The sequence below is a fragment of the Poecilia latipinna genome, unplaced genomic scaffold, assembly GCF_001443285.1.
Source record: "Poecilia latipinna isolate Pla-1442-1.1 unplaced genomic scaffold, P_latipinna-1.0 Scaffold4051, whole genome shotgun sequence".
NCBI classification, from domain to species: domain Eukaryota; kingdom Metazoa; phylum Chordata; class Actinopteri; order Cyprinodontiformes; family Poeciliidae; genus Poecilia; species Poecilia latipinna.
The window spans coordinates 21,230-31,533 of record NW_015116667.1 but is presented as its reverse complement, the minus strand read 5'-3'; the positions used below and the strand labels follow the sequence as shown (position 1 = coordinate 31,533).

At 39.4% G+C, this 10,304-nt stretch overlaps 1 protein-coding gene across 1 annotated transcript; it reads right to left on the bottom strand.

Moving 5' to 3' along the window:
- Window positions 1–534: 534 nt before the first annotated feature.
- On the bottom strand, window positions 535–10,202 carry gvin1l2 (GTPase, very large interferon inducible 1-like 2). Its single transcript, XM_015025301.1, has 4 exons — window positions 10,077–10,202; window positions 8,445–8,583; window positions 1,458–6,171; window positions 535–1,325 (listed from the first exon to the last, which is right to left on the bottom strand). The coding sequence occupies exons 2-4, from the start codon at window positions 8,485–8,487 to the stop codon at window positions 1,187–1,189; spliced, it is 4,896 nt and encodes a 1,631-aa protein (XP_014880787.1). The 5' UTR covers window positions 8,488–8,583; window positions 10,077–10,202; the 3' UTR covers window positions 535–1,186.
- Between the last annotated feature and the right edge of the window lie 102 nt (window positions 10,203–10,304).

Here is a 10,304-nt window from a genome sequence, read left to right as displayed (position 1 = left end):
TGATCAAGATGCAGTCATATTCGCTGTTTTGCTTGCTTGTGCTGTTAGGTCAGGTGACCATCGGGTCATAACTACAGTTGCCATGCCGATATTTTCCTTAGGTATCAGAACTCCAAGTTCTGGATTGTAAAATTTCTCTGTAAAATGGTGAAGAAATTACAGTCCAAATTTGATCTTCAGTTTTCCTACTCTACACATTTTCCCTATTGGGAATTTTGCGTCCTTGTCTTTTTAATAGTAAGTAGATTGTAGTGTGATTAATTAGAAGATCAATTCTTGATCACATTAATTACTGTTTCCCATTGTCTTGTGTAAAGCTTAATTAAACATGATTAGTTTTGATTTAAAAAACCTGAAGGAAATAAATTAAATCTCCCTGTCATCACATGTGTTTGAATTTGTTCATTGAGAAAGGATAGTTTCATTCTTTGGACAGGTTTTACATGGATTAAGAGAGTGATACTGAGAGAGCGATTATGATATAGAGCACAACATACATTAAAAAAAGTTAGAAATAGAGAACATAAAAAAATCTAAAGGAAACAGATAAAATGTTAATACAGATATCAATAATTACTTACAGTAATAGTTTCACAGGGTCATGCTGATCAAAAACACTTGTCACAACTAAAACAAAACTACACTGAGAAAAAAATGCATATTTTCATTAAAATATATTCAACAATGGAAAAACATAAGATTAAGCGATAGGAAATGAAATAGAAACAATATAAAAAGGACAAAAGTTAAAAAAATTGCTGACTTCAAATCTAAGATAAAGTATGGAGGTAATGGATACAAAAATATTTTGTAATTTGTGATTTTAGTCAAGTTGAGTTTCTTTTTATATGCTTTTTTCTTCATGTATCAGATAACACACTAAAAAGAAAATAAAAAATCAGCAGCAGCCTAACAAATTTATTATTTAACATAATTTCACTATCTTCGGAAATTTTATGGCTGTTAAATTAAGTTATTTTTCCAGTCTTGGTGGAATATTTTGCCATTTTGTCGTAGTGACAATAAAAAAAGCACAAAACAAAATTTGAAATATAAAAATAATGAAAAAAGTTTACATATAATCAGGTTTTAGACAAAATCATCAACAAAATTTGTCTTATTTCAAACTACGTAGTCAAATATATGACAATAAAAACTGAGTAAAAATAAATGCCCCATTTTAGTTTCACTCTTTTTTGCCAAAGACTTCTTTCAAGCCATCCAAGGCCTCCTCTTTTGTGATCTTCATCCAATCCTCTGGAAACTTTGCAAGCTCTTGCTTGTATTCTGCTGCAAACTTCTCATTAAACCTCACCAACACGTACCTGTAGATTCAAGAACAGAATCCTTATTTCAGATTTGATAAGTGGTTGGAAACTGTACTTTTGTTGAATATATTTTTAAAGAGTCATCTCAATGCTATTGTAAACCTCATGAACAGTAAACACAGATGATACCTCCAATAATTGCTGGCCTTTTGGCTGTTGGGGTCATCAGAAACATCGCTCCACTTCGTATCTTGCAAAGGAAGATTTTTACACATCATGAATTCGCCGTATGAGTCCTTGCTGGTTTCTGAGCTACTGAGATGAAATGGAGAGCAGATGTCATGAGGCAGTGTGCCTTTGGGTCGATGAAGCAGGGAGCTGTGCATCTCATGGTCAAGCTCTTCTTCGTCACAAGGGGCCTTGCATAGAGGGCATCTTTTGTCACAGCCTCTCACTGTTTGGAGAAGGTGGTCCTGTGGCAGAACTGGAAGATCACGGAGAACCTCGAGTTTGTCCACATTTTGGCTGAACTCCTGACTGAGACCTAAGCGCATTGTGGCAAGTAACTCTATTAAACACTTAACAAAGCGATCCCAGTCTGTTGTGATGCTAAAGAGGGGACTGTTTAGAGACTCCTCCTTGACGTTAATGTTTGCGTCTTTCTCTAAAATGAGACAGACTCTCTCCAGCAGTGGCTTTGTGTCGCTGAGCACTCCACTTGTGCCTTCTGTTGTTTGACTTACAGCTGCTGCAATCTTCCCTACAACTTCTCCAAGTCTTTGTTGCTTGAATTTACTGAGGCTGGTTGTGTCAGCCAAGTGAGCGACCACTGTGTCATGAATCTTTGTTAGTCTGTAGTCTTCATAGAACAACAAATATTGTACAAAGCTTTCAAAGCAATCCTCATCAATCAGATCTTCCAGTATGCTTTGGTGGAAGGCACGTGGAGACTGATACTGCTTAGCTTTATCCTCAATGTCCTTTGCTATATGTATCCCCAGTGGCTGATTGATGTACGCTAACACTAATGGTTTGATGACCGTGGATATGAATGCTTGGGCCACCCTCTGGCACTGGTCCCGTTTCCTAAACTGGTAAATGAACTCTGCTGCGTACTTATTCTTGGCTTCAGATATATATGTCAGGAGTTCTTTGTCCTTGCCAAAGCGGTCACGTAATTTTTGGAAATCTTGACACGCTGCATTACACAGATGTATTTTTAAATCGACTTCGAAAGCTGATCGGATTTCCAATGATTTTTCTTTTAAACCATTTTCAATCATTTCTAACAGCTCGGTGATGTAGCTTTCACAGAAATCTGCCGCCAAGCTGCATTTATTTGCACTAAACTTGTTGTATTCCTCTATGATTTTGTTCGCTACCTTTTGAGCTTCTAATTTTTGCTGCTTGTTGTTGTCTTCAAGCATGCGTTTCAACCTGCTGCGATATCCAAAATGTTCATCGCACACTTGGAAACCGGAAGTGTGCTTTTGGCCTAGGACATCGAGTTTTTCCAGGTGCTTCTGGAGGCCACGACTGATTAGATTCTGCCTCAGCACCTCTGCCACACGTGAACTAATGTCATCACTTTCTGAAGGTCTGAAGTCAAAACTGGACAACATCTTCTTCCACACACTCTCAAACTCCTCTTCCAGTTCATGATCTTGAAGAAGAATATTGGTGGACTTGCTTGTCTCCTCCAGTGCAACTAACTTGAACTCTTGCTCTCTTTCCAGTGATGCTTCAAGTTTTTCAATCTGAGACAAAGAGCAGTGTGACTCACTGATTGTCTCCAACTTTTGCATGACCTCCTCAGTTACTCTTTCCTGAAGTTGGCTCATGTTGCTTAGAAGCACAGGCATGAATGTTTCAGAGTTCATTTTGAGATTTTCTTCTGACTTCACATAGCTTTCTGCTTTTGATTTGAGTTTGTGTACTCCTGACTTGACTTCCTCCTGCGCTTCTTTCTTCAACTCGCTCAAAAGGGCATCTTGAGCAGTACCGTCCAAAGCCTTTGTGGCAATGATTTTTGCTGTCGCCTTCATCAACCAGCTCTCCATGCTTTCCACAAGACCATCTTCCCATTGGGAAAACTCTGTGCAGAGCAAAGAAAACACTAAAGCCACGTTGATGTTCTGCAGACTAATGGAAAATGAATCACTTTTTACTGCGTCCCACACCTTAGACAACCGTCCAATGAAATCTGACTCTTCAGACTTGGTTGAACATCTCTTCAGAGCTCCAAATAGGGTTTCCTTAAGCTTTAACACGTCATTTGTGTATTGTTTGTCAACTATTTCAGAGAGAGACATATTGGGCCAAGGTCCTTTCACAAATGTGGTGCTGCTTGTATTTAACGCATGGTGATTGATGACATTTCCTTTGTCTTCAGTCTGTAGCATCTTGCAAATATGCCTCAACTGGGAAGCCTGTAATATGGCATCTAAGCCCTCATCCTGAACCAGGAGACTGCAAATAGGAAATGCGCCGCATTCTTTGGCACGGAGGAGAGAACTGACCATGACCTTAAATATTGTCGCAAACTCTTTGCCAGCATGAGGAGAAATGTTCTGGAGTAAAACATCACTTAATCCTATTGCGACCGTGGCCATCATATTGTCGTGAATTAACGTATCCATTTCAATTTCTTCTGAAGCTAAACCAAGGCCTTCCACATCGATTAACAACAGAAGATCGCAATCTAAGTCTTTTCTGTGATCATCAGGGAGACTCAGAACAGCCATATATACCCCTTTGTTTGTTCTTTCCCATCCCTCTTGGAGTTTAACACCAAACAGGCCAGACAGAACCAAGGCATTCCTAGCGTGATGATTGCCAAGGATTGTCAGCACTCTGGTCCTCAACTTCTCTTGACGTAGGGAGCGGCTGAGCTCTGCAAAGATGGAGCCCAGCCAGCATATGGGGATGTTTGATGCATCTCCGTCCATTAGTTCCAGTGGAACCCCATGGAGGAGAAGATCTGCTGCAAGTCTGGGCAAACGCAGCAAGTTCTGACTTCCACTCATATGTGTGAGCTCAAAAATCAGCCCCATTTCACGGAAAAAGTGTTCAACGCCTAGATTGTATGTTTTTGACTCAAGAAGCTGTGAATGCAAGGCTTTTGCATCTTCACATGGATCTTCAAGGTACAATTCTTCCTCGTTAGAACGTGATAAGTCTGGTGTGGACTCCAAAAGTTCAGTGGTGTTTTCTGTATTTTGCAAATGTTGCTCCTCCTCTTGTGTTGTTTTGCAGCACTGAACAATGTCTGATCCTTCATTGTTTACTGGCTGTTCTTCAGTTTCCTCTTCAGAATCTGTACAGAAACTGTCACTGTCTACACTATCGGCTTCACGTCCAACGTTTTCCAGTTGTTCTGTTTTTTCTGTCTGTGACTCTGGGAAACTGTTCAGTTTTTCGCTTTGTTGTAGCTGAAGCCTCAATTTGAGCCAAGTAAGGAAATAAGTCCTCTGAATTTTATCCTTTGCGAGGAGAGAATCTATAAAAATCTTCATAGCTGGGGTCATTTTGTACCTTTTTAACTCTGCCAAGATGTCTTTCTTTTCTTCTTGAAGTTGGAGTTCAGTTTCTTTTTCTGATTTTCTATGTTTGCTTTCCTCCTTATCTAGCGTTGCCAGTTTGTGCCACAAATGCCCCTGCAAAGGGAGTTGTTTCTGCTGAAATTCAACTGATCCCTCATCTAAACCCTTCAATACTTCCTCCACGGTGGCCATTGCTTTTTTGCAGACCGGGCCTTCATCCACATTTAGGCCAATATCCAATGCTAATTTTGATGCTGCCTCAAGTGTAACGGGCTTCAGACTGTCTGGTACCCAAGTTTTAAGGATTTCACAAAGGTTGTTTGCCACTTCCTCCTCGTTCAAAGCGCTCCCTGGAAGCCCAGACTCTTTGGGAAGCCATAAACATTCCTGAAGGCTCTGTCCACCATATCCCATAGTTGTGTTCCCGTCTCCTTCTGTGCCGTAGACGTCGATTAGGATGAGCTTACTTGCCATGGCTTTGCAAGATTCGAGGAGTTGTTTCTCTTTCTCCTTAAAGTCGCCACAGAAAATTATAACAGCCGATGATGTTTGACATAAAAGTTTGATACATCTCTCGTGGTTGCTGGCGTCACCTCGTAAATTAGAGATGACAAAAGGGGCTTGGTAAATATCTCTGTCAATATCTCCAGTGGGTAGATACCATCCAGTCTCCACAAGGCCATTAGAGAGTCTTCTGGGAACTTGCCCTCCATCCATGCCCTTATGTATGAATGTGTTTTTGCTTGATTTAGGTCCATTCAGAACATAGTTAAGCACTTGTGACTTAGACACACTGCAACGGCCAAGTTTTATACACGAAATAATTGGCAGAGGTGTACTTGCCAAGTTGCCTTTTTGTACTCTCCCATTCGTAACCAGAGAGTGAGATCTCCATTGGCTCAAAACACCTCTCGACGGCCAGAGAAGGAACTGACTGGGTTTCTCTGGATCAGCGTTTGGTAGGACCAAAGGCACAGCAAACTTGCACTGCACCATGCGCACAGTTATCTCCTGCTGCAGAAACGTGTCTGCAGATATAAAGACAGATGTGACCAGATCAAGGGGGTTGATAGCACTTGTGGTGTTTTCTTCAGAACTGCTGAGTTTTTCCTCCGGTAGTTTGCCATCCTCATTGAAAGGGTCAAGCTGAGTCTGGCAACAAGTGCTCCGGGCATCTTCACTGAGCAGCCAGAGGCGTCTGAGGAAAGCATCTGGAAGATTTCTGAGTTCTACAGGCTGTTTGTCCTCCAGAGTCCATGTGTTGGTATTTAACACTGATGCAGAATCAAGTTGTCTAGTGCTGTAGGCCTCGAGGCCAAGCTTATGTAGAATCTCTGCCTGGGCATTGTCCTTCAGAGGTCCTAATGACAAAAAACAAAAACAACAACAAAAAAAATTGTTCAAGGATGTAAAAATGTATTTTAAATTGCAATTGTAATTTGTAGATTTAAACATATGTTTTAATAATGAATAGAAAAATGTTGAATAACATATTTTAAAAGAACTCTACTGATTTAAATTGGGCATATTTTGATTTTCAACATAGCAATAGACTGAATTCATGTTGCTATTTTATATTAATAGCATATGTGACAAAAAACATCATATTCCAATCCTAAATATCCACACATTGTGACATTTACAACCACAACTGAGTAGTTTACTGCAGTCAGCTCTTAATCTCCGTTTTCACCCTGCCTAAGGTTTTATGTCATCTCCTATTTCTGCCATAAGATGTTGTGATGGATTATATCAAACACCTTTGCTAGTGTGTCTGCAGTTTAAAGGAATTTTAATTCAGAAAATGAAAGCGGTTCAGATGCTACTTTCAAACTTTGATGCTCTGTTACTTGGAGTTACACTGCCGAACACAAGTCTTTTCATGCGCCTGTCTCTCAAGGTTAATGAAATGAAGTGGATCGCTGGATTTTAGAGAACATAAGTCAATATGTGACAATTTCAAAACCGATCGATCGATGGGTGACCTAATTCTTCATTTCTAGAATTCTCGGAACGAGGGTTTTCCGAGAACTAGACATTTCTAGTGAGACGTAAAACTTAGAAAACTGTTGTGACAGAACTTGCACCATCATCTCTGCAACACAACAGAATGAAAAACCAGTTCTCTAAAACTGTTCTTTGTTGCCATTATTGAACCAATGTTCATTGATGTGAAATTACGTTCAAACAATCAATAATACTGTGATCCTATCCAAGTATACTCCTCCTTGTCTGTAAGAACTCGCTGTTTTCAGGCACCGGGGGAAACTGGAGGAAACGGTCAGCCTCTAGTAAATACTTCTCTGCTGTTCCTAATGGGCTCAACAGTATTCCCAAGATAAAATCTCACACAGCATCCCTAACGTTCTTGTGGTAAAGGCAATTAAAATAACCGACCACACTGTTTACTCTGGAGGCTGACATTTGAAGAAAGCAGAGACACAGAGTTGTAGGATTAATAATCCACTTTCCCTGCAGCTTGTGTCAGCCATACAAAGCTTCCTACTTGCCAGTTTTTTAGACTGAAAAAGACACATTCCTAGATTTTAAACTCGTGTCCCTTATGAAGTGTAACAGACATGATCATACAGAGATATGATAACATAAATATTTCAGCAGGACGACACATTCAGACATTTGAATTCTGTTTAAAAAAGTGTCCCAAATGTTAGCTAAACGTTAAAAAAGACTAGAATAACAGATATTTGAAGTTAAACATGACTATATTGGTCTGTTCAGGTGAATGAATGAATTTCTCATGTTGGAAAAAAAAGCAGTCACGAAATTGGGATTTTAACAACTATTCAAGAGATACTTTAGTGCACAATTTCTTGGAAGCCTTTTGGTATTTCTCACTTTAACTCGGCACTATGGAGTGGAGTTATGGCTCCGACTTGTATTTCCTGATGGCTTATCTTTAGCTACCTTGGGATGCTGTTAGCTTCGGCCAGGCAAAGTGTATATGCTAACTGTTATTAGTGTGGCAAAAGTGATCCAACATTTATCCGTTTATCTTTATTGGCGTAAATAATGCATCAATCAATTTAAACTTGATTAATGCAACTGTAAAAATACTGGCTCAATTCATAGAGACTGCAACCCAGAAATGTTTGTGCTGCTAATTTTGTAATGCAATGTCACAATACATGAGGTTCAGGAATTACGGCCTTAACAGGAAGATTTATGGTTTGACTTTTAGACCCATCTAATAAGTGACCTTTTTTTTATTTAGTGAGTCAATGTTGCGAAATGTAACAGTGCCACTTGCATTTCTGTGGCATGAAATGGAGATGGAGTTCAGACGCCATTGCTGTGGGTTGTCTTTTAAGTTGATGAATGTCTTTGGCTTTGCACACTTATAACTTTTAACCACATAATTGTTGATAAAAATATTTTAGGCAATGATTAAAATCAATTTTGATGGTAAACTTTCCCATAACATTACAGCTGGTTGTCTATTTCACAGTGAGACTTAAAATCACTAAACAAACCACAATAAGGCCGATTCATGATCACAATTTGATGGCTAGCTGAAACGTATGAATATTTGGGGCATGCAGTTTGCTCAGAGTATTATACCACCTGATTTTCTTAACTGCAACATGCAGGACAAACGAATGTTCAATAAACATACTTTTCTTTTTGCTGCTCGGTCTTTTTGTAAGCTTGAACGACATTGTGAATGCCTCTGGGTAGCTTCACTCTCCGTCTTAAATTAGGTTTTCGTCCCTCGTCTGGCACATCCGGTAGAGTCTGGGAAGCTGGCTAGGAACCTGTGAAAAGAAATCAAAATGTCAGTGGAATAAATACAGCAGCAAACCACAAGATCGTAAAAAGCTTTGTTTGATTTAGTAATACCACAAATATGCAAATATGACTCGGCTCGACGTGCTGTCTCAAGGGAATGCTCATTTGACATGGAGATAATGCAGAGGGCCTGTTTTACTGGACCTTTATCTTCCTGATCTGACTCTAACAGCACGTCTTTCTTCATATTTTGCTTCACTACAATCCAATCTCATCTTGTGACATGTTGATATGAAGAAATTTTTTTTTAGCCAGACCTAAAGATTATGAGATGAACAATAAAACCGGTTACTCTGCAAAGAGTTAATAAGAGCTGCTGCTCTTTAGGTTTTGTTTGGCCGCTGAAATAGCACACATCTAATTTAGTCATTCCTATATTATTGCACTTTGAGTACATATTTTATTTATTTATTTTTAGATCTTACGGATAAGGAAAACCGTAAATTCAGTGTAGCTAAAATTTAGGCCGTTGCATTTAATTGACAAAAATATATATATATATTTTAAACAGAACTGTCAAGCTTCTGCAATCTATGTTTACTCCTGCGAGCTTTATCCCTGGCTATGGCTGCTATTGCATGAATTACTGCATGGAAACAACCAGTCTGCAGCATCGTTGAGGCGTAATGGAAGCCCAGGTTGCTTTGATACTGGCTTCAAGGTAATGTGCATCCTTCTGTCTGCCGTTTCTCATCTACCTCTTGACAAAAACTGATCGATTCTCTTTAGGTTCAGGTCAGATCAGGTTACCGGCCAATCAAGCCGAGTAACACCAAGGTTGTTGAACCGGCTTTTTACTGCCTTTGGCTGTGTTGGCAAATGCCAAGTCCTGAAAATGAAATCAGCATCTCAGCCAAGCTCGTCAGCTGGAAGAAGCATGAAGTGCTCAGAAATCTTCTGGCAGATTGATGCGTCGATTGCTGACTTCAGAAAACACAGCTGATCAACGCCAGCAGACGACACGGCACCTGAAATCATAACTGCATGACAGTGACATTTTACACAAAGCAGATTCTTTACCTCTTTGCGCTTCTTCCACTATGTGAGACCTTGATGTCCAAATAAAATTCAAACCTTAACCTTCGCTGAAAAGAGGGTTTTGGATCACTGAGCAACAATCTTGTTGCCCATGTGTAGGATGCACTAACTCCACTTTCAGTCCACTCCTTGTAAAGTCCTAAAAAATTCTTGATTTTGCTTGACAATCCTCTCTAGGCTGCAGTTATATCTATTTTTACTGATTAACTTTTTCCTTTGTTTCTTTCTCTTAACTCTCTCTGAATATAAATTTCTATGATGAACGAGTTTCACTTTTTGAAATAAGTGAGTAAAAATATTAAACTTTAACAAAGTATTCTGCTCTTTTGAGATGTATTTATGTATGTATATTGTTTTGTATTCCATTCTTAATCATTCGTACATTTCTAGCAGGTTTTGTTTTAAATCAGAGAATTCTTACCCCCTTTTGTTTCTTGTACATCTGCTTCATGGAAAGAGAGTCCAGACATCTGGTTGTCCCGTCACAAGTTAATTTATACCCATCGGTTCAGCGATAAAATACCCGCCAGCACCTCCTCTCTAACCAGACTGGAGCAAAATCATCATTATTTACACCCACACACACTGACAGAACACATTCAGGACTTGTAAGGAAATGGCATGCCTTGCTTTTGCAAAAAAATTCCTT

Bases quoted from the DNA above. Each gene is read 5' to 3' on its own strand.
- gvin1l2 (XM_015025301.1), bottom strand. From the start codon at position 8,487: ATGTCGTTCAAGCTTACAAAAAGACCGAGCAGCAAAAAGAAAA. The intron at 6,172-8,444 runs GTATGTTTATTG...TTTTGTCATTAG, and splicing joins ACCGAGCAGCAAAAAGAAAA to GACCTCTGAAGGACAATGCC. The intron at 1,326-1,457 runs GTATCATCTGTG...TTGAATCTACAG, and splicing joins AAGGCCAGCAATTATTGGAG to GTACGTGTTGGTGAGGTTTA.